Source organism: Temnothorax americanus, unplaced genomic scaffold (genome assembly GCF_048541705.1).
Source record: "Temnothorax americanus isolate GAGA-0224 unplaced genomic scaffold, ASM4854170v1 Scaffold27, whole genome shotgun sequence".
In the NCBI taxonomy this organism is placed as follows: Eukaryota; Metazoa; Arthropoda; class Insecta; order Hymenoptera; family Formicidae; genus Temnothorax; species Temnothorax americanus.
Genome location: NW_027509411.1, coordinates 1521275 through 1543489, shown reverse-complemented (window position 1 = coordinate 1543489; position 22215 = coordinate 1521275). Strand labels below are relative to the sequence as shown.

General features: G+C 42.1%; 2 protein-coding genes across 5 annotated transcripts in view; both read right to left on the bottom strand.

Annotated features, from left to right (window-relative positions):
* The window catches only part of Centrocortin (cerebellar degeneration-related protein 2-like), a 36764-nt gene extending 27250 nt beyond the window's left edge, over positions 1 to 9514 (bottom strand). The window contains exon 1 of the mRNA XM_077409835.1: positions 9134 to 9514. Within this exon, the coding sequence (XP_077265961.1) occupies positions 9134 to 9206 (73 nt within the window). The 5' untranslated portion in view covers positions 9207 to 9514. The remainder of the gene's footprint in view (positions 1 to 9133) is intronic.
* Positions 9515 to 10785: 1271 nt separating this feature from the next.
* On the bottom strand, positions 10786 to 21996 carry Ip3k1 (inositol-trisphosphate 3-kinase-like protein). Of its 4 annotated transcripts, none has more exons than XM_077409838.1 (5): positions 21057 to 21996; positions 12533 to 12854; positions 12219 to 12427; positions 11661 to 12132; positions 10786 to 11575 (listed from the first exon to the last, which is right to left on the bottom strand). In XM_077409838.1, exons 1-5 carry the CDS (start codon positions 21086 to 21088, stop codon positions 11372 to 11374), a joined length of 1239 nt encoding a protein of 412 aa, XP_077265964.1. In that variant the 5' UTR covers positions 21089 to 21996; the 3' UTR covers positions 10786 to 11371. The 4 variants fall into 4 exon arrangements, with proteins under 4 accessions (XP_077265964.1, XP_077265963.1, XP_077265965.1 ...); XM_077409837.1 differs by having other exon boundaries at positions 12533 to 12838; XM_077409839.1 differs by lacking the exon at positions 21057 to 21996 and adding an exon at positions 20876 to 20902 and having other exon boundaries at positions 12533 to 12838.
* Between the last annotated feature and the right edge of the window lie 219 nt (positions 21997 to 22215).

Here is a 22215-nt window from a genome sequence, read left to right as displayed (position 1 = left end):
TTAACTGAAATTGTTTCTTACACATTTCGTATTTTTGCTATAACTTTCTAATAAAGCATTTTAGACCTATGTTTTTATAACATTTTCTTTCCTATTTCTGCTCATAGAACATACTAGTAAAGTTTGTCCGGAAAAAATTGGGACACTTTGCATTTAGTTTTGAGATTTCTTCGTTGCTCTTTATATATTACGTGACTAATACTCTCATATTATCGACTTTGCCTGACTAAATCGCCTATATCGTACCTTTTTTCATATATTATTACATGTTCATATATTATTATATCATTCGTCGCGACTTCGACAGTCGTTCGACAGGCGTTTCTAGCCGGGGTGGCATTCATTACGCGCTGACATTGGCGTTACATTTGCGCGTGCATTCATGCATACGCGAGCATGTCTGTTTCGATCGGGTAATGCTTGGGAGCAACTCGCCCGTCCCGTTACACACGCTGAACGGGATTAATGTCTTATCGCATGTCGATGGATGTTTCGTCGCACGGCCTAATCCCAAGGGAGAGAGCGGCACCCCAACCTTTCTCTCGATTTGATTACGCTTTTACCAAGACAGCCGTAAAGATTTGTCCAGCGTGTCGAGATCTGTCTTTTAAAAGTGCCCGCCGATAGTTGACAAACGGACAAACCGGATATAACCTTGCGCGAAGTCGAAAAGTCGACTTTCCAACTCGATAAGAAACGGCAGGTCGCATGAGCAGCGCACATGTAATTTTACACGTTAACGGTATACGTCGCGCGGAAACCGTTTAATATTTTATTTAATGAGATAACCCGCGCGTTATCACGGGTTATATCTGGTGATTAATCCGCGCGGCGGCGTCGTGTAAATAACTAGCGCCATTAGCGGGGCCTTCATCTCGCGTGCGCGACGTAAGGTAAACGGCCCAGTTATAGGCACCTTTATAGCAGCGACCCTGATTTTCTATTATTTTCGAACGCGATATATTGTTAAACCCCAAACATACTATTTTAACACGTGCATTAAAGCTTTCTGAGTAAGATTCACCTATATTTTTAGTTAAATCATTCAGTTCTAATAAATAAATAATTATTTTTATAATGCTCGTTACTGCCGGCGTTTTTGGCACTATCGAAGTGCTCTGCCGCACTTTATGGCACCAACGGGCCCAATTTTCGGCACTTTGAGACGTCACAGTTACTTAAATTGTCCTGCGTATAATTTTAGCTGTAATAATCAATGTTTAATTACTAATTAGCTCTCTGGAAGGTATTATATTTTGCCAACCTCTATGCAAAAACTACATATAATATAAGATATATGAGATAAAATTAGCTACCTTCGAAGAGTCCAAAGTCTCCATCACTTTTTTCTCTATCTGTGCTTACTCTGTTACAACAGATTTTTTATATATTACATTAAAATACAAAAAATAAGATAGGTGAAAATAAAACACAGAAAACAAACTTTATCTGTAGCGTAAAAAGTGTCAAAATGTGTTGAATAATTAATAAATTTCAAACAAACATAAAAATTCATTAGAATTATTTTTTTCATAAAAAATGTTTTTTATTATAAATTTTCGAGTTACAAGTATCAATAAATCTACCTCAATTTCTAGAATAATAAAGCAAAATTGATGATGCAACATATTACAAACTCTGTGCCAAAAAGTGAAACATAACCTTCATTACGTGACGCACTTCTTGGCATCGGGAATTTAAGGGAAAAACTAACATACAGATAAACTATTACTTATCTAATCGATAATGTGATTCGTGCTGAACATGTTCATATAACCATTATGACGTTTTAATACTTACATAATACTAAAAATCAGCAGTTTGACGTTCGCTACCACTAAGGTGTGTCACCTAGGAATGCCCTTCGGGAGCCACTGAAACGCGCGAGTCGCCCCATTCACTGTCGGTAATTTAAGTATGAAAAATTAAAAAAAAAAGTGTTTATGCAATAATCAACAGTAAAAAACGCTTTTTAATTTGCTTGTAATTTTTTTAATATTTGACGAAAACTTTATTTATTACAAATATAAATGTACCGTCGGTGCCGGAAACTTGTAGCGTTTTTTCTTGGCTGCACTATTGCCCACTAGTGCAACACTAGTGCAACATTAATGCAACGCTATTGGGTAGTGCAGGGCAGTGCAGGGCGATAGTGCAGCCAAGAAAAAACGCTATAGGACAGTGCCTGTAACTGGGCCGTTTACCTTACGAAAAACCGTCGCCGGTCCATTATCCTAAAGTGAAGGCTGAACTTCCTCGACGTCGGTAATGTCAACATTTCTAATCCTGTTTTCTATGTCATATATCTATATCTGTCCTTGTATAACGAGAGGCATCTGTCCTTGTTTCGATTGCTGCGCCATCTCTCGCTACACGCAATGTCAACCTGAATGTGCTTTTGCACATATGAAAGTTTATTTAAACTAATCTTTTTTTTTTCGGCTCTCAATCTTAGATCTAATTGCACGATATTGTTCTTAAATGTTGTCCCTAGGTCATGCCGGTCTAATTTTGTGGATATTTATTGTGGAATTTTTGTACAAAGCAAATATTGTCGTCACGTATACCAAAAATTAACAAAAATATTAATTTTTTCTCGTTTTCGATATAAATTCGACCACCATGACCTAGATTTTGATGCGTACTTTAATTCTAGACAAGAATTTTGCATTTCAATAAAGCCAATTAAAAGATTAGTGCTAAGAAAAAAAACCGGTATTTATACAGACGGCTTTAGGATCCCCTTAACGCGAAGGACTTGGATTCGCGCCAGGCGGGTTACTACCCGCTGTAATTAATTATCCTCTATGAAAACCGGCCCCGTCCCTCTGGAGATCGATGCGCGATGTCAAAGTAATATATATGTAACGTATATTTATGTCTCCGCCGTTAAAAATCATCAGACATCAACGGTGATTCGGGACGCTTTCCGTCGAATAATAAATTGCAGTTTTTCCAATAGAAAACAATCCCGATTTTCTTTTTCTTTTTACTTTGAGATAATCCTCCACGCCCCCCTCCCCCCGACCGAAAGAGAAAGATGAATTCGTTTAATTACGGTCAGCTTCGACAACCGTCGAATCGACGATCAGCATGATCCTAAGCGTCTATTAATTGGCGTAACGCGTAACCACCCATCGTCAAAGTCCAAATTATTATCTCAGCCTAATTTCACCGAGATCCCACGGCGTTCCCGCTTCCGGTAGAGCGGCGAGCGCGAGCGAGCAGGTGTTTAATCATCGTCGATAAGACTATCTCACGGATTCGTTTCGTTTTCCACGATTGGGCGGGAAGCCGAAGGCATCGGTAACCGATGTTTACCCGCTCGCCGGTTTCCTCGAGGAAATTGCACGTTTGTAATAATGAATATCTGCAATGTAACGCATGTAACGCAAAGGAGTATCGGCTTGCAGAAAAACCCCGAGGTTCGAGTATCTCCTAATTATTGGTAAACACGTCCCGCCTTATCTCCTGCAGATATGCCGCATTAATGATATATAATCAGGATCGATGGACAATACGAAACGCTTCTCGCCGGCGCGGCGAATCGAACGTACCCCTGACTTTCGTAATCCTCCCGGGATTTCTCGTCGGTCTTCCTCGTCTTCGCTGGAGACGTGGTCTCCTCTTTGCGAAGATACGAGAACGTATATACATATACCCCGCGCGCTTCCTGCTATTATATAGAAGAAATTACTATTCCGGCCTGATACCGTGGCGTGGTAGTGAAGCCGATTCCTCTTACCGATCACCAGGTTCTCAGGATCGATAGACAATTAGGATTGCGATAGACGAAGGGAGCAGAAGAAACTCCGCTTATGAAAACCCGCTTCATCTGTCCCTAAAATTATACGCCTCTTTCGAGCCGTAGATGCCGGCGTAGATACTCGATTAAAGAGAGATAGCTTCGATTGTTTCAATTTGACGGGACGAGTACGTTCTCGATTAATTTCCGAGTCAGGGAGTCTCGAAGAGGGAAGCGAATGAGTGATTCGCGTTTCCATTTCATCTCGCGGAGCCCCACGTTTCCCCGCACAAGTAAATTATCTTACGGCGCGTGATTCCGCGGCGAGAGTTGCGGAAAAGTCGGCCTTCCGTTTCTTGCGGTTAGAAAATGATCACGGCGATTTCACGCCGTCACCGCTGCCGCCACCACCAATACCGCCATCGGCGATCTTGATCCGATCTATCTCTATCCACGCGATGAGCCGCGAACTTTTACCCGAGAGCGCAGAGCTCATCTCACCTCTTGACGACCTCTCCGTGAGTGAAATCATGCGCGGTCGCCGTCGGAATATCCTTTTTCCCTCTTTCTTTCCGGCGATGAATCCGCAAGAGAATCGCACGCGCTCTGGAAAGCTTCCAATTTGCTCGGGAGAAAACCGCCGTTTCCGTTTCACCGTTATCGCAATTGCAATATTGTCGGCCGCGCGCGCGCGCGTGCTGCTGCGTCCGACCGGAAATAAGTTGGCGCTGCAAGTTTATATTTTTTAATAAACTATAGCTCAAACGATTGCTCCCTAATTGCTCCCTCAGAATCAACAATTGCTCCCCTTTTAAAAGTATTATTTTTTAAGATATTAAAAAAAAACGTAAAATTTATAATTTTCACTCAAAAACATATTTTTAATAACTCTATGCAATTAAATCCGGCATAGAACGATTGCTCCTTAATTGCTCCTTATTGCTCCATCATAATTTTTATGATTTATTGCATTTTCATTGAAAAATTAACAAATTAATCATTTCACAAGTGACGCCGCCGCCACTTATCGGCCGCCATTGTAACTATGGCTCGGCAGCCATTGGCGGAAATATTCAAACGTAATATAATAGCTCCATTGTTCATAACTATTACTATATACGTTTACGCGAGCGTTACTTCTGTAGTAACTTACGATAATTCCTTCGCGTAAACGGGATTTTGTAGTAACTTACAATAATTTACTCCGCGTAAACGGGTGAATTATCGTAAGTTACTACAGAAGTAACGCTCGCGTAAACGTAGTATATATCTCAAAGAGTTTAGTCAACATTTCCTATTGATTTTCGGTAGAATAACTATTTCTTGCTTCGCTCTATTGGGATTTTCAATCGCTCCATTCGTATAATTAATTTTGTATGATATTTTAGCAAAGAACTGTTTATTTTCTTGGAAAAATACATTTCTCACAGTCTTCTGCAAGTATATCCAACATAAAACGATTGCTCCTTAATTGCTACGCGTTGCTCCATCATTACCTTAATGATTTATTGCATCTTTATAAAAAATTAATAAATTGATCATTTCACAAGTGACGACGCCGCCACCTGTCAGCATTGTGCATGAGCCCTTATTGACGTTAGGTTGAGTTTCCACTGTGCGCGTCACGCGTCGCGTCATCTGTCGTTAAAGCCCCTTGCACAATGCCAGGCAACAGACAATAGGAACAGGGAATAGAAATCCGAAATCATGTATAAATGCAGAATAAACAGTGACACAGGCAATAGACACAGAGTTTCCGTCACGTTGGAAATTCTGTGCCTATTGCCTGTTGCCAACCAATCATAGCATTCGAATTTTTTAGGTTGTAATTAACGATTTTTTGGTTATTTCCTGTTCCTGTTGCCTGGCATTGTGCAAGGGCTTTAACGACAGATGACGCGACGCGTGACGCGCACAGTGGGAACTCAGTCTTACTAAGCCCGTATCAGACTACGGATTGGGATTGAGATTGGATTGAAATTTAATCAATCAAAACAGAGAAAACTGACCTCAAGTTTAGTAAACTTTGCTCTGATTGGTCAAAATTCAATCCAATCTCAATCCCAATCCGCAGTCTGATACGGGCATAACGTCAATAAGGGCTCATGTTGACAGGTGGCGGCGTTGTCACTTGTGAAATGATCAATTTGTTAATTTTTTAATAAAGATGCAATAAATCATAAAAATTATGATGGAGCAATAAGGAGCAATTAAGGAGCAATCGTTCTATGCCGGATTTAATTGCATAGAGTTATTAAAAATATGTTTTTGAGTGAAAATTATAAATTTTACGTTTTTTTTTTAATATCTTAAAATATAATACTTTTAAAAGGGGAGCAATTGTTGATTTTGAGGGAGCAATTATATAAAGAGCAATCGTTTGAGCTATAGTTTATTAAAAAATATGAACTTGCAGCGCCAACTTATTTCCGGTTGTTGTTGTTGTGTCGTCCCGCGGTCTTTCTACGCTCGACATTCGCGTATATATCGGATGTATTCTGCTCGCACGTGCTTCATCTGGAGCATCCTTAACGTAGAAGACGTAAGAAGCTACGCGATCTACCTGTTTTATTCAATCTTGCTTTTTATATATAGTTATTTTATCATCCAATATCATACATGTATTCTCATTTAGGTTCGGTTTACGCCTCACCTAGTTCACGTTCTGTTCGATCTGTATACTTCTTTCATGCTCTGCTCACCGCGTTTTTGCCGTATGTTCCATCCATCTTGTGTTCCGATCATCTTGTTTTTAGTACGGAAGAGGCAACGACTTTGCTGGCGCCTTACATCTTTTTCATTCATGCTGTTTGTAGCTATACCGAACTATATAATTATGTAAATTAATCTCATATGTACGCGATAAAGTTATTGTTATCCAGAGCAACTTCGATCAGATTCCGTCGATTCCGATTAACTTAATCGACGATTAATTCAATCGATTTTAATTGTAGCAATTACAACAAATTTGTTGATTATATAAATTGTTCTAATCAAACAATATTATACAATTAATAATTTTTGTTGTTGTCGCGATAAATATATCACCACATGTCTCAGTGATCGAATTGCTTTAGACGTCCGCACGGAATGTAGGGATCCCTGCATCAGGATTCAAACCTGGATCTCGAGGTCCTGACTGGGCTGTTATTTTTCGCAACATATCTTATATATTCCGTATTCTATCCTATATATCCTGTATTTTTAATATCGTATATTTTTGATAAGTGTGATTAAATTGATTATCAATATAATCATGTGATTGTACTATTCTAGCTTGAAACTGCGCTTTAAGACCGTTAATAACGGCGCGTGGTTTGCTAAGGAGTGGATAGGACGAAGAATTGTAAAATTCACAAGAATAATATTATTAGGCTACCAAAAGATCCAATCCTAACTGTAAAGACATTTTCTCTATAATCGAATTAATAATTTTATTTACTTTAATGAAATACTACAAATGTTACTCAACAAATTAATCGCCAATTGAGTCAATCAAAGCTCGATCGAAGCCGCCTCCAAAATCGCAGCAATTGGGATGAGAAATGGTAAAAGATTTAAAATTCTCCGCTTCAAGGAAGGATAATTCAAACTCAATCTTGAGATCATAATCGTGAAAATTGGCGATATTTCCTGGCGAGGCTTTTCACGCGAGACGCGTCCACGTGTGATTGTTCTCGCGCGTGCGCTGATCGATTAAATCCGAACAAAACACCTGTACTCTTGACCTTATATCCAGGAAACAACGAGATAGGACGGCTCGTTGTGAAACTTTCGGGAGTCTGATATAATCGTCCGCGGAATCGCGACTCGCGAAAGGCGACGGGGATCGATGGGAAAGTATCGACGGCGCGCGCGAGACAGCGAACTGAATGAACCTTGATGAATGCGACAACGCATTGTTCATGGCACCCAAAGAGTTTTGTGTTCATCTTACCGTGTATACTTCATAGTAGAATTTTCATAAAAATATAAGCAAAATGATAGCAGTCTGTCAGCAGATTGGTAACAGATTTGATCAGACATGTCAACAGACAATTAACTGCGTCCGCATTTAATGTTCTGCCAGCAGAATTTGCTAACGCCAACAGAAACCGCGCAGAGCCTGAACAGTTCCAGCAGGATCCGCTCGATTTCTACCGATAATCTGCTGACTGATATTATGTTAGCAGACTCTGTTATACTTCTGTTGGCGATCTGCCGACATCACGCGGCGTGATATATCAGAACCGGCATCAAATCTGTAGTCTTTCTGCCGACAAAATTTATAGCAGATACTTATGGTATAAGATCTGCTTTCGACAGACTTGGCTGTTGGGTATAATAATTATAAAAAAATGTATTTTATAAAAAGTAAATTTGGTGCGAGACGCGATAGCGTCTCTTGATAAAACCCTGTGCAACATGAAAATAATTTTTTATTTCAGTAAAACCGAAAATTATTAAAATTGTCGAATAGCTTTTTACTTTACATTGTCTAGCTATATATTTATGTCACCTAAAGTTTTATCTTAAATGGTATTTAGTTTTTATATACAAGCGTTTTCACTTTTGCTGGACGATAACGCGCCGCGATGCAATGCGGGAGGATCGCGGCGTTTAGACGAAGCGTGCAGACCGCGTTTTACGTAATCGCGCGCGCATGCCGGCATAATTTAATGAGGAAAGTGTGTAATCGAACGACGTGTCCACGCGCCAAACGGCTCGGCACGGCGCGGGCGCGGGCGCGCGCGGCGTAAGGCGCTGCGTCGGATTATACGCGCGTGTGTAATAAACAAGACTTCGACCAGGCGCGATTACGATCGTTCAAGTCCTTTCCCACGTACGACACGGCGTCTTGCTCGCGCAAAGAGTAAAAAGGGAATCTTTTTTTTTTTAGCGATGCGTTTGCCGTATCCGCGGCGCCAAGTTTCGCGCTGCGAAATGACCGTACATCTTCCTCTATGAATCGAAAAGAAAGTTTCCGCCGTGTGGGTCCCCGGCGGGCATTAACGGTCGATCCGTCCGGCAAATTCCTGCGCGCCTTCCCACAATTTTTTCCCCGTTACGAGCGACTTACGACTTACGACGGCTCGCGGTTGCGCGACTCTTGGAAAAGAGCAGCTGGAATACCGGCGGCGTTATCAGGGGAACGGACAGAACCCTCGAGAGCTGTGTTTTCGCGAACATTGGACACTCCAAACGGTTTAAACAGACAAGTCGATCTACTCTCGTCGACAGTCTCGTCGGAGACCGAAATGTCACGAGCCGCTTTCGTAACATACTCGCGGCTTCTCGTACAATGTTTCGATAATCAGCCGTCTCGCCGAGAGCCTCGTATTACGATCGTACCGTCCGAAAGGTACCGCTATAATTAATACATATAGAAATGCCCGCGCTATGCCTCACCGTTGTACGTCCAGCTGTCGAGGTCGTGGCAGAGCATGGTCCAATCGTCCTCCAGATCCTGGGAAGTCGCCATGGTTGACGATCTCGCGGAGAGTGAGCCACGATGTCTTCGATCGCGAGAAATTGGCGTGTCCCACGTGCGTTTTTTACCTGTGGCGACGAGGTTCCTTGGTTGAGATACCTTAGCGAGTTTACCCCAGAAAAATTCGAGCGGCGACGTTTATTCGAATCGACATTCGATTACGTGTGCGATTTGTCGAAAATCGTGCAAAACGACAACGGTGACGACGGATCGTTTGCTCGAAGGTCCGTGAAGATGTCGACGGGAATCGCGCGGAACGCGGGCGTTCGTGGCACACGAACCACACGAGCAAAAGGACACGATCCGAGATTGGAGCACATGGGAGCGTTTAGAGCGACACCCGGCTGCGTCCCACGTGCCTGGACACGCACCTGAACGCACGGAACGCGGACTCGTTCCATTTCTGCTTCGCCTCGCACGGTCGCCAATTTTCGCGTTGTTTGTTTTTAAAAGCGCGCTCTCTGCCGTGCCGTTCGCCTGTTCACGCATGTATGTATGTACACAATTCACGCGACGACAGAACGAGATGCTCGACTTACGTGTGTAATAAGATAAATCCAAAAGTTTCCGGCTCAAGAATATGAAAAAACTGAGATACATTAAAAATGAAATTATTATATTGGTAAATTTTGTTTACGCAAATTGGACTTGAAAGATGAAAAATTATCACTATATGGGCTAAATCGGAACTGTAGACATCTTTAAGACATTTTTTTTAGACATCTTGACGTCTCTACGACGACTCTTAGACATTAGACATGCGTGCTGTAGGGATAATGAGGAAATGATCTCCACAGTGTTAAATCATTTTAACGACAAAAATTCAAGATATTTTTTTAGTAATACAAAAAAATTAATTCATCGTTCGAAAAGATATATTGAAAAAAGAGGAACTTTTGTGTGTGTGTGGATCTGACTACATAACTCGTTATGGATGCCGATGATTTTGTCACACGATATCTGATAAGATAGATCAACATGATTTTGATCCGATTAAAGATATCGGAGTTAGGCTCCGATGAAATCTACTAAGCGATATAACGATTGATTGATTTTAAACACCTTGTTATACCTCGCTATCTTTATCTTTCATGTATTTATTATGTGTTTTTTAATTTTTCTCTTGTTCATATCCAAATCGACCAAAAAAGTGACGCAAACGAAACCTTCCATAATATTCGATAAACGACTGATGGTCATCGAGTCATCGTAAATCGCGGAATTATTGTAATATATTCAGTGGCACGAGAGCTACAGGTTAGAGATAAGATACGAAAAAAATGAATTTTTACGAAATTCTCATTTAAATAATCGCTGAATTATACAAAAAGCATATTATCTGTTTTCTAAATGTCTCTTTAGAAAACAGAATTGAAAGCCAAAAAAAACTTTCGACAAATATTTAATGTGATATTGGCAAATCGACCGTGACTTTTTGCATCGAATAGTTTTTCAGTCGTTTTTATTAAATCTTATTGAATCATAATTATTCTAAATAATTCTTTCTCAAGTTTACGCCATCCATGATTCATGTTGCTTAAAATGAATAAAACAAGTCTGTGGATACAAGTATATGTATATGAAGATTATTTATTTATTCCTACAAGTTCAAACACGAAGCAACTCGAGACAAGTACTCTTTAAAAAAAGTAAGAACATTATTATTATTCGACGTAAGCACTCCTCATAAATAAGTTTCGTTTAGCTCAGCACGTTAGGTTACTTATCGCTAACTTAAAAGCTATTTTTGTACATTACGCGTTTGTACACAGAGTAATATGTTGCGAATTTCGTTTGGAGATACGTCTCTTACAAAAATGCGCGTAAAATGCAATAGAAAGCAGTCTTCCACGTTAAATATACATATCGGCGACATAAATAACGACGATGAATATGTTGGACTTGCGATAAGACCAGAAGTGAGTGAAACGGGTATACCACTTTTTGGCGGTCAGCACATTACTCAATTTACTCATCATAATGATAAACTCCACTTCTCGATGATCCGGTGATACTGGCGCACTTACATTAATTAAAAATCGTTTATAAACGATGGAATACGAATACTTTTTTCACTCGTTACATGTGCATGAGTAAACGACGTTTTGTAGAGTAGAAAAGTCTCCTGAATTCCGTCACGCGAGCATTGAAAATATTTATGGAGAAAGGCGGACTTCTTCTATGGTTGAAATTAAGCTGTCCAATCCATATAAGAAACCCTCTTCGTGGTTGCCCTCCTCCCAAGGACGCCTGTGCGTGAGTTTTCGTCCGTCCGGCACCTCCCGTGTTTTCGCGAAATCTATTAGCCAAACGCCCACCTTTTCGCTGTCGAAAATCATGAAAATACTGCTGCCGATTACCTAAAAAATAAAATAATGAGTTTGAACAAATAGACGTACAAAATAAACCTTATGACAATCGGCAGAAACAAGTGACGTATCGTACCTCGTGAGTTTCAAAATATTTCGACTCCTCAATTTTAATTCGTAGACTCTTGAGACGCGCGAGGATCTTTTGACAAGTGTCCTCGCGCTTGCTGAGAAATTGTCTTATAATGTCGAGCACCTCCGAATGCGACTTGACCTTTTTGAGATCGGTGATCGGCGGTGCACCCGGCAGCTTCATCGCCTCGATGCGAAAACCGTGGCTGCAAGTCGAGCTCTGCTGCTCGCGGAACTGCATGTACCGTAATTTAGTCACGGCGCGTTGCTCGTGCTCCAGCTGGGTCGGTGCGTCCGGATCGACGGCAATCATTTTCTGATAGAGGTCTGGCCTAGCGGTGGTCTTGGACACCTCGGACTCGAGGAAAGTCCGCGTGCCCATCTTGATATCCATCACGTGCGGATCGTTGAAACCGAAGAGCAGATCCTGCAGCTCGATGAACGTGTCGCCCTTGTACTCAACCTCCCGGTAATATCTGCGAGGAGCAACAAAAGTTGAGTCCTGAGGTCTATCCTACCTACTTACGTCGCCATAAAAAACCGAAAGGAATTTCAAGCAAACCTCGGAATGCAATCCCGCAACGCTCCCTCGTTGCTCAGGGTCTCATAAACAATGCGCTCCGTATTTTCAGCGCCACCGGTCTTCCTCTTCCAGACGGTGCCAGGACCGGCGGGTGCAAAGCCGTCCGGGTGGCCCGATAGTTGAAACCAGGACTTTAGTCGGTTCTTTAAGAGTACGTCGCTGGCTGGCGCTGTCAGATCCAGAGCATTCTGGAACATGAAAGATGACGTAAAATCAGGTAAAATGGTTTTTCGGAAAACGAGCGCACACGTGTGTGTTACGGACTAGCTAGGTATGAATATAAATACACGTACCAGGGCGAGGAATTTCAAGGAGAGATCCTCGTCCGGCATCGTCGCGTCGGACAAGACCAGGGGGAATTGTTCCATCTTTCGTATGGTGGCCGGATCGTTGGGCAATTTGGCGAGCAAGCTGGATGATCTGGAGCCAGCGCTGCTGGATCGGTTGCCGCGAGAGCCCATCGAAGTGCTCCGTCGCCATTGACGAAAGGCACTGTAAGTGCTGCTACTGCTGCTGCCGGGCCCATCTTTCTGTCGACGGTGGTCCTTGTTGCCCATCGAATCATGACTGCTCAATTGCGTTTGCTCCTTGCTCGAGGGCTGCAACCAGAGAGGCCTACTAAGAATTTAATCCAACCGGGACAAATGTGTTACGCTATAGGGCGCGCCGCCTCGAAATTTCAGTCGTCCGAAACCGGGGGGGACTCGATACGACGAGATTGCATCCGACCGGATCGGCCTCGCCACTGAAGCGGGAATCAATAAATTTGAGACGATCTTCGATCACAACAAGATGATCCGAGTTATCTCGTTACGTTGAAAGTTGACAAGCCTGCGCGCGGTGCGCAAAGGCTGTTTATTATTATTCGCGTTAAGTCGCGTTACCGCGCTTTTCGACGTGAATATTCGATATCGCGATACACCATTCATTTTAATCTCCGCGCGACAAGGTCCACGCGCATGATAATTCGACCGTGATTTCGGCCTCGATTATTGGCTCGCATCTCATCTCATGTCTCTGCGATTGCGGGCGACGGCGAACTGATTAGTTAATTGGACGTTTGATGGATCGCGGGAACGTATTATTGACTTACACGTAACCAGATAAATGTCGCGAATTATCGGCGGATCTCATTACGAAGTTGACAAAAAAGGAACGAACAAAAAATCGCCCGTGATGCCGCGGTCACCCGCCGGCCGCCGGGGCGGCGGGGCCGTGCGTGTGCGTGCCTCTCTGGAGGAGGATGCAAGAGGGAGAGGAAAGGAAGGAAAGAGAAAAAAAAACAGAACTCGAAGCGCGATTGTTTCATAAATACGGATCGCGTCTCACGCTATACCTACTGACGTCAGTGACTTTTATTCGAGTTGCACCGTGCCACTTGTCGCCGCAGGGCCGATTTCAGCGTGTTCACGGTCGCTCCGGGAGGGGGGGGGAGACCGGGAACGGGGGAGAGACGATCGAAATGTCGAGGTTCTTATTAATGCAAGGCGATGCGGTTGTTCGCCGTGTGTATCTATTTGTGTTATACCTCGCTTAATTTAGACCGGCGGATTTAACATTTTTCCACAGGACTTGAATTTCGATTCCACAGACTCGATGGCGAATTAATTCTCTCAATTTATACTCATTACACGCACGGCACGATGTTCGCATGTCTTAAGGTGTCTTCGGTCGGAAATTTCAGTTAACTTAATCAGCGATTAACTTAACAAGTAGGTAACACCTGTACTATTCTGTTAACATAGACTTATTAACTTGATCTTTTTGTTGTTAAATATATGGAACGAGAAAGATTAGATTACAGACAACGAGTTACGTAGGTATAGCTAAACATTTTGCTTCAAGTAATTTTGAATTGATAATCGATGATGAATTCAAAAACTTGGTTGAAGTTGTCCGGCCTTGCTTAGTCCGGATCTACAATAGGTGTTTTAAGTCCTAAGCCCTAAGAATTCGACCAATTACAGTCGATTATTCTCCTCAAATTCGAATGTGATTGATCAATTTCTTAAGGCTTAGAGCTTAACCCTTTGTAGTCACACATGGGTCAATTTGACCCACCTTCGTTTGGATCTAAATATCAGCTAAATGCCTAGCTTAAAATGGGACTTGGTCCGCTATCTACAAGAGTTTGAAGTATCCTCTATAGGTAAAGACCGTTAATCATGTACTCGCTCAAGATTTTTTTTCAATATGTTGCCATTTGATTTCTCACAAAACCGCAGTTGTTTTATATTCTAGAATGTTCAAGGTATGTTCCAGAATTATTTGAACCCGATCGGACCGATACCATTAAAATGGCAACCATTAAAAATCGACTGGGTCAATACGATCCAGTGTGACTACCGCGGGATTCTAGAGAAGTGTGACTACGAAGAGTTAAATGGGATTGAGATTGGATTGAAATTCGACCGATCAATGCAAAGTTTACTTAAACTTGATATCAATTTTCTCTATTCTCATTGATTAAATTTCAATCCTATCTCAATCCCAATCCGTAGTCTGATACGGGTTTTAGGGAGAATCGCATTAACTCATCAACTCTAATACAAATCATCTTGCGAATGCGTCTTACATACAAGATAATCTTCGCGAGATAATAAATTAAAACGATAGTTACCTTCAAAATATATACAAATATATACACTGCCCAGTTAAGGGGGTATTCTACTGTAAAATGCGCTTTTTTCGGGATTTTTTTACAAGAAACCAGTGAAAATTGTTAATATTAGCTTTTTATGTATATATTTTATTATCTTTAGAGAACATAAAAAATATTTTTTGAAGCTAAATTAATGAATATAAATATTAATTAAGCCCTATCGAATACATGGCAAAAAAACGGTGCCCGCATGATTGCGCCCATTCTGATTGTCTGAAACAAAAAATTCAAAAAGATTCTTCATTAGTATGAGTTTGGCTATAGCAGGAACTAGAATTAAGTAAAAAAAATTTTTTTACGATTTTGGCAACCTTCGAAAGATTAAGAAAATTCATACTAAATTTTCAAAGTGCCGCCATTTTTTAAATTTTCAATTTTTTAATTCCATTCTAGTTCCTGCTATAGCCAAACTCATACTAATTAAGAATCTTTTTGAATTTTATTTTCAGACAACCAGAATGGGCGCAATCATGCGGGCACCGTTTTTTTGCCATGTATTCGATACGGTTTAATTAATATTTATATTCATTAATTCAGTTTCAAAAAATATTTTTTATGTTCTCTAAATATAATAAAATATATACATAAAAAGCTGATATTAACAATTTTCACTGGTTTCTTGTAAAAAAATCCCGAAAAAAGCGCATTTTACAGTAGAATACTTAAGGTGTTACTTTTCGCTACAGTGTCAGTCTACACCAATTTCTCGTTAATGATACTAGAACATGAGTACATCCCGCGTTAAGCTCGAATGTCTATTTTCTCTATCCTGCATTCTCGATCAACGCGCTAAATCAACGAGCCATTAATTTCTCTTTCTAATTACAATTCCTTTGTCGACTTCTCTTTATATCTCGTGTTATAACGCGCATAGTATTACAATTTAGATAACCAAGGAAGTTCTTTTATCGCTAATTTTATCAATGTTTTTATCGCGATAGAACCAAACGAAAAGTACAGCACAGTACAAAATGCTATTTTAACAGTGCGGTTTCTTTCTATACTTAGAACTGAAATGTAATAATCTTATCGCATCATGCACACATCGTAGATTACCGTAAAATTTCGCAAACAACCAAGATTGTTCAGTCAGCTGACGACAAATCGCTACAATAGGCCTGTTCGTTTTCGCTGCACTTCTGAATTAGTGCAATAAGTTAGAATGAAACAAATATATTTTCTTTCATTCTAACTTATTGCACTAGTTCAAAAGTGCAGCGAAAACGAACAGGCTTATAATGTTTCAGTTTCACCGCCGCAAAAATGTTCTGCGAGTTTCTCGTAATAAAAAAATCTCCATAATAAAAAGGAAAATGACTGAAAAAAGTGTTTCTGGAAAAATACGGAGGATTACGTTCGTAACTATGAATACGCCTGCGTTTTAGAAAGGAAAACAAGCGTAAATGAATGTTAATTGTGCATAACGACGGCGCTGTAACACGCGCGCGCTAAGTATAGCCTCCGTCCGTTAAGTTCGGCCGGACACGCGTTCGGATCAATCACGCTCGCGGTCATCCTGCCTCGAATCGCCGCTAAATGGCTTTTGTGGCGATAAATAGAGCCGGGCAAATGGTGCCGCGAGTAACGCGACGCTTTAACGTTAACGAAACTACAACGCGCGGGCAATATAGATGTTGTCCGGCGCGGACAATCCGCCTGCGTGTTACCTGCGCCGTTACGAGCCGCTCGCGCCCGCGCCCGATTCCCGTTATTAAATTACCACGGCGAGATTATTACCAACGGCAAAACGTAACCAACTCCCGTGGCCGCGCGACTCGGTAACAAGTGTATCCGCGCGCTTAAAACTGTGCCAACCGCGCGCCTCGAGCGATCTGTCGCAGCCGCGTATCGCTCCGCGAAATCGTAAGGCATCGTCGAGCGGGTTCTCTCGCTCCAACTAGGTTACACGCTTAACCCTTTCAACCTGCCAGGCACCTGAAGTGGCACGCTGACGCGTCCCGTCGCTGGACATCCCTGCCTGTCCAGTGTCCGGAGAGAGATCGTTCGGGGTCTCCCTCGACCTCGTCCGTCGAGATCGAAACGCGCGGAGAGATTTCACACGACAAAGCGTCTCGTGTCACGAGAACTCGTGGTATCCGTAAATTATGAATTTATGAATATTCCTCCCCGTTTTCCTCTTATTTTCTCCGCGCTGCGTCCAACTGCGAGATCGCGGCACGTGGACGTGTAATATTAATGCCACTACATATCATCAATGATGACTGTGCCGCCCGGTAATGCGCGCGTGCGTCATTAATAGGAAAACCTATCATTATTTTTCACGCGTATTCCCGTATCAAGGCTTCGCATCGTGATTAATCGTCGGTATCCGCCTTTCGCGATACCGCGAGAGGCGAAGCGAAGATCCATCCGGGTCGGAGATTAGTTCGAAGAGGATTCGAGGAAGCGCGGCGAGGCGAAGAAAGTTGGAAAGCTTCGGAAAGAACGAAGATGTACCTACGTCACTGCTCGAGCGACCTCCTGTTACGCCAGCTGCATCGAACGTGTTCCTCTATTCTCTTTCTCTCTTTCTCTCACGGTAAAAAAAAAAAGAAATTTTATGCACACGCATAATATATTTATCAACAAATTAAATGCAGGAAAAGATACCTGATTATTCGTCACGTTGGTCGAGTAAAAACGTTGATAAAAACGGCAAGATTATTTACACGGTTTTTACGATATACACGATAAAGAGATGAAATATCTTTCAATGCGCCCGTACCATGGCTTACTATAAGTCATTATTATATTCCAGCTTGTTATATATTATTATATTATATTTTTTTTAGTTTATTATATTTCAGATATTTTGTATAATGACCATAGTTTTACCGTTATGACTTAAGGCCGGTCTACAATCAGTCGTATGTCGGAGTCGGATGTCGGAACGTAGCCGATGGTTCAATGAGAGAATTTCTTTTTCGGAAACGAATTTTCCTCATTGGACCATCGGCTACGTTTCGACATCCGACTCCGACATACGACTGATTATAGACCGGCCCTAAAATTAGTACTTGATAAAGACCACAACCCCCATGGTCGAAATATCGTGATAAGTTTAATATTCAATGAAGTGGCCAGTCAGATCGAAATAAATAATTGTTTATTATATGTGTATTACATGTAAAAAAGATTCCTCACTTCCCAACGGATTTCTTTAAAAGAACTTCGAATCTGAAAGAAGAAAGGACGGTTGATGGGAATCTGTGAAGTTGGCACGACATTCTACAAATTTAAAAAAAATTATAAAAGTTCTGGTAGCACTTTTCATAGTTCTACAGTTCCTGATAAAAATTAAAAAGAGTTCCGCATTCCTTATATTAAAAAATCGAAATTGAAATAATGTCGTGCTAACTTCGCGAATCTAGCACGACACTTCTCCTCTAAAGTACTAAAATGCGTTGAATATTATAATATTTCACAAGAGTTCCCGATAGTTCTAATCAAATTCCACACATATATACAATTTTAGATCGATATTCCACCAATTAACATTTTTAAACAGTTATGATGTCCGCGCCCAGCGTGACGCTTAATGACAAGTGTCGTGCTGAAGATTTTCCGCGGTTTAATGATTATTTTTGACAGTTCTAAAAGAGTTCTGTGCCTTAGAATTAGTCCGAGACTACAGAAAGTTCCGGTGATTAACAATTTTTTAAACAATTTTAACAGTTACGTCCAGCACGACACAAAAAATTGTTTAAAAAATTGTAAATCACCGGAACTTTCTTTACAACTAATTCTAAGGCACAGAACTCTTTTAGAACTGTCAAAAATAATCGTTAAACCGCGTAAAATCTTCAACACGACACTTGTCATTAAGCGCTGTGCTGGGCGTGGATTACAAAAATTGTTTAAAAAAATAGCTAAAATCACCGGAACTCTTTTTAGAACTAATTCTAAAGCATAGAACTCTGCTAGAACTACCGAGAACTATCATTAGAACCGCAGAAATTCATCAGCACAAGACATTTTAACTAAACGTCGTGCTGGACGCAACTGCTAAAATTGTTTAAAAAATAGTAAACAGTCGGAACTGTTTGCAAAAATAATTCTAAATCATAGAACTCCGCTAGAACTACCGAGAACTCCCTTCAGAACTGCGGAAAATCATCAGCACGACACATATTCACTAAGTGTCGTGCTGGACGTAACTGTTAAAATTGTTTAAAAAATTGTTAATCACCGGAACTTTCTTTACAACTAATTCTAACAGAACTTTTTTAGAACTGTCAAAAATAATCGTTAAACCGCGTAAAATCTTCAACACGACACTTGTCATTAAGCGTCGTGCTGGGCGTGGATTACAAAAATTGTTTAAAAAATAGCTAATCACCGGAACTGTTTGTAAAAATAATTCTAAATCATATAGAACTCCGCTAAACTACCGAGAACTCCCTTCAGAACTGCGAAAAATCATCAGCACGACACATATTCACTAAGTGTCGTGCTGGACGTAACTGTTAAAATTGTTTAAAAAATTGTTAATCACCGGAACTCTTTCTTTACGACTAATTCTAAGGCACAGAACTCTTTTAGAACTGTCAAAAATAATCGTTAAACCGCGGAAAATCTTCAGCACGACACTTGTCATTAAGCGTCACGCTGGGCGCGGACATCATAATTGTTTAAAAATGTTAATTGGTGGAATATCGATCTAAAATTGTATATATGTGTGGAATTTGATTAGAACTATCGGGAACTATTGTGAAATATTATAATATTCAACGCATTTTGGTACTTTAGAGGAAAAGTGTCGTGCTAGATTCGCGAAGTTAGCACGACATTATTTCAATTTCAATTTTTTAATATAAGGAATGCGGAACTCTTTTTAATTTTTATCAGGAACTGTAGAACTATAAAAAGTGCTACCAGAACTTTTATAATTTTTTTGAAATTCGTAGAATGTCGTGCCAACTTCACAGATCCGGCTGATGGTTGATAGAAATCGAAGGATATTGAAATGAAGAATCTTCATCTTCAATTTATTCTCGATTTTTCTGGACGAGTTATTCTTATACAAGGAGTTCTTATATACGTACGAATAAACGGATAATCAGGGACGCAACAATATCACTTTTTATTTAAGGTCACTATTTCCAAAGTCTGTTACTAACCGACCGTCAACTTTTCAGAATAGCCAATAAATTTGTTCGTGTTGCTTGAAATTTTAAAAAATTCCTGCACTTAAAACGAGATAAATCTACATTGGGCGTTGGAGAAAGAGAAAGAGAAGAAGTGCAAAAAGTGCAGACAACGCAAACAGACCTAACAGAAGCTGGTTAACAGTCGGTTAGAGATTAACAGATGTTGAAATCAGTGACCATTATCGATCACTTTTTTCAATGTACGCTACCTGTTCTGTCCAGAGACACAGAGCGCGCATTCCTTTTTTTTTTAATCTCATCTCTCTCTCTCTCTCTCTCTTCCCGCATTTTCTATTTACTACATCTATAACGTTACCTGCGTTCTAGAAAAACGCGTGTGTTCCCGGAATAGAATGAATAGATTAATCTAAAATATATATTACGAGCACTTTTTAGTTCCACCACGCGGTGGAATCGATGAAACCGCTTTAACAGACGAACACGAGTCGAGTCATTTCGATTAACTAACAAACGGCCATCGCGCAGACGTAGTCTTCGTTCAGGACACCCTGTACGATACACGATCACTCGTCGAGCGAGATGAAATCGTGGACGTAGGCCCAGTGGGGTAAATACGTGAACAACAACGGGTCAATGATCTTCTATTGAAAACCGAGTAGTTATAGTCACACGATTCGATTCGGTCGGTGTTGCGCGACATAAGTATCCCGTATCCCGAAGGTCCTTCGCGAATTTTTATACGCCGGGGTACTCCGGTCACGTTAAACGACGTGGCCTGCCCGGTTATCGTTGATTACGTCAATCTAGAGCATGTAGACACAGCTGCGTGCGTATGCACGCCGTTTGCGCGTTTAATCTCATACTTGGCATTCCATCGACGCGTCCTCGCTCCTCGCGCGAAACGGGAGATTCTCGACGCGAGAGGCGCGGAAAGAGAAAAGGGCACGGGGAGCGACTGGCCTCCTCCGTCCCCCTCCCACTCCCCCCGACAATCCGGGGTCCCGGGTCCCGGGGATTGTGTCGATCCGTAGGGCGGCCGCGTACCTTGTTGAAGTGCGTCTGTAGAAGCCGCTCATACTGATCGACCGCACGCAGGCAGAGCCTCGTGGTGAACGCTTCCATTCGTGCTGGCAAGGGCGCGTGACACACACTGCTCGACATTATTTATCCGTTTGGAACGCGTTGCGCGCACGATATACCACAGGCGTGACGTGACGGAGAGTCGACGGCGGCACTGTCCGGATTGTGTCCCTCTCTCGCGCGCGCGTTCTCGGCTCGGGATCGTTCAGTGTTTCACTTCAGCGCGGACGAACGTCGGCGAACCTAACCCTAACCTCCATCGGGTGCCGGTCGAGGCGAGGAGAATCGACGAATGACGCACGGCGCGGGGCGTCGCGCGGTCCACGAAACCACCCTGTATGTACATACATACGCCCGGTAGGCGCGCGCGAGCGCGAGCGTGCGCGCAGCCGATTGGCCGAGCCGACCGAACTCGGCTACGACTACGACTCTACGACAGTCCCTCGCTCTCTCCTTCTCGCACCCGTCGCATTTGCTCTCACTCCGTTCCGCTCGTTTCTTCTCACTTCCGTTTAGCGCTGTCGCTTTCCCTCCAAACTCTCTCGGCTCGTTCTATATCTCTATCTTGCTCGCCGCGTTACACTTCCCGTGTCGCCCTCCTGCCCCTGCCGCGTCGCCGCATCATTCTCCTTGTCTCCTTCCCTCTCTTGCTCCGACCAGACCGACCTCCTTCTCTCACTCTTTCTCTCTCTGTCTCTCGCATGCGCGCGCGCGAGTGCATTAACGTCACCGCTGACACCGCTTCTGCGTGCCGCACAAATAGAAATACTCGGCTATGCTACGCGAGACGGAGGCAACTTCACTCCGCTCCGTTTCGCTTCGCTGCGCTTCGCTGCGCTGCGCTTCGCGACGTCACTGCGCGATGCGTTCGTATACACACCGTGGCGACGCAACACTGAGGCGACGAGAGAGCACGAGTGTAGTTTTATCGGTATGCTCTCCCACCCCCGAGCGCGGCTGCCGATTGTCCCGGTATACGCCACGTACGGAACGTAGGTTGTTGGCGATTTGCGGTTTAGGAGAAGGCTGAAAAATAAATAAATCCAGGCCCCTTTTTTCCCGTAACACTCGGTCGTAGACAATCGTCTTCACGAGAAGAATATTCTTGGTTTGAAAATATCTT

What these genes read in the sequence shown, in the direction of transcription:
- Ip3k1 (XM_077409837.1), bottom strand. Translation starts at nt 21,173, where the DNA reads ATGTCGAGCAGTGTGTGTCACGCGCCCTTGCCAGCACGAATGGAAGCG. An exon ending in TACAGACGCACTTCAACAAG is followed by an intron (nt 12,839 to 21,056) that starts GTACGCGGCCGC and finishes CTCTGGTTGCAG; the next exon opens with CCCTCGAGCAAGGAGCAAAC. An exon ending in TTGCGGGATTGCATTCCGAG is followed by an intron (nt 12,133 to 12,218) that starts GTTTGCTTGAAA and finishes TGCTCCTCGCAG; the next exon opens with ATATTACCGGGAGGTTGAGT.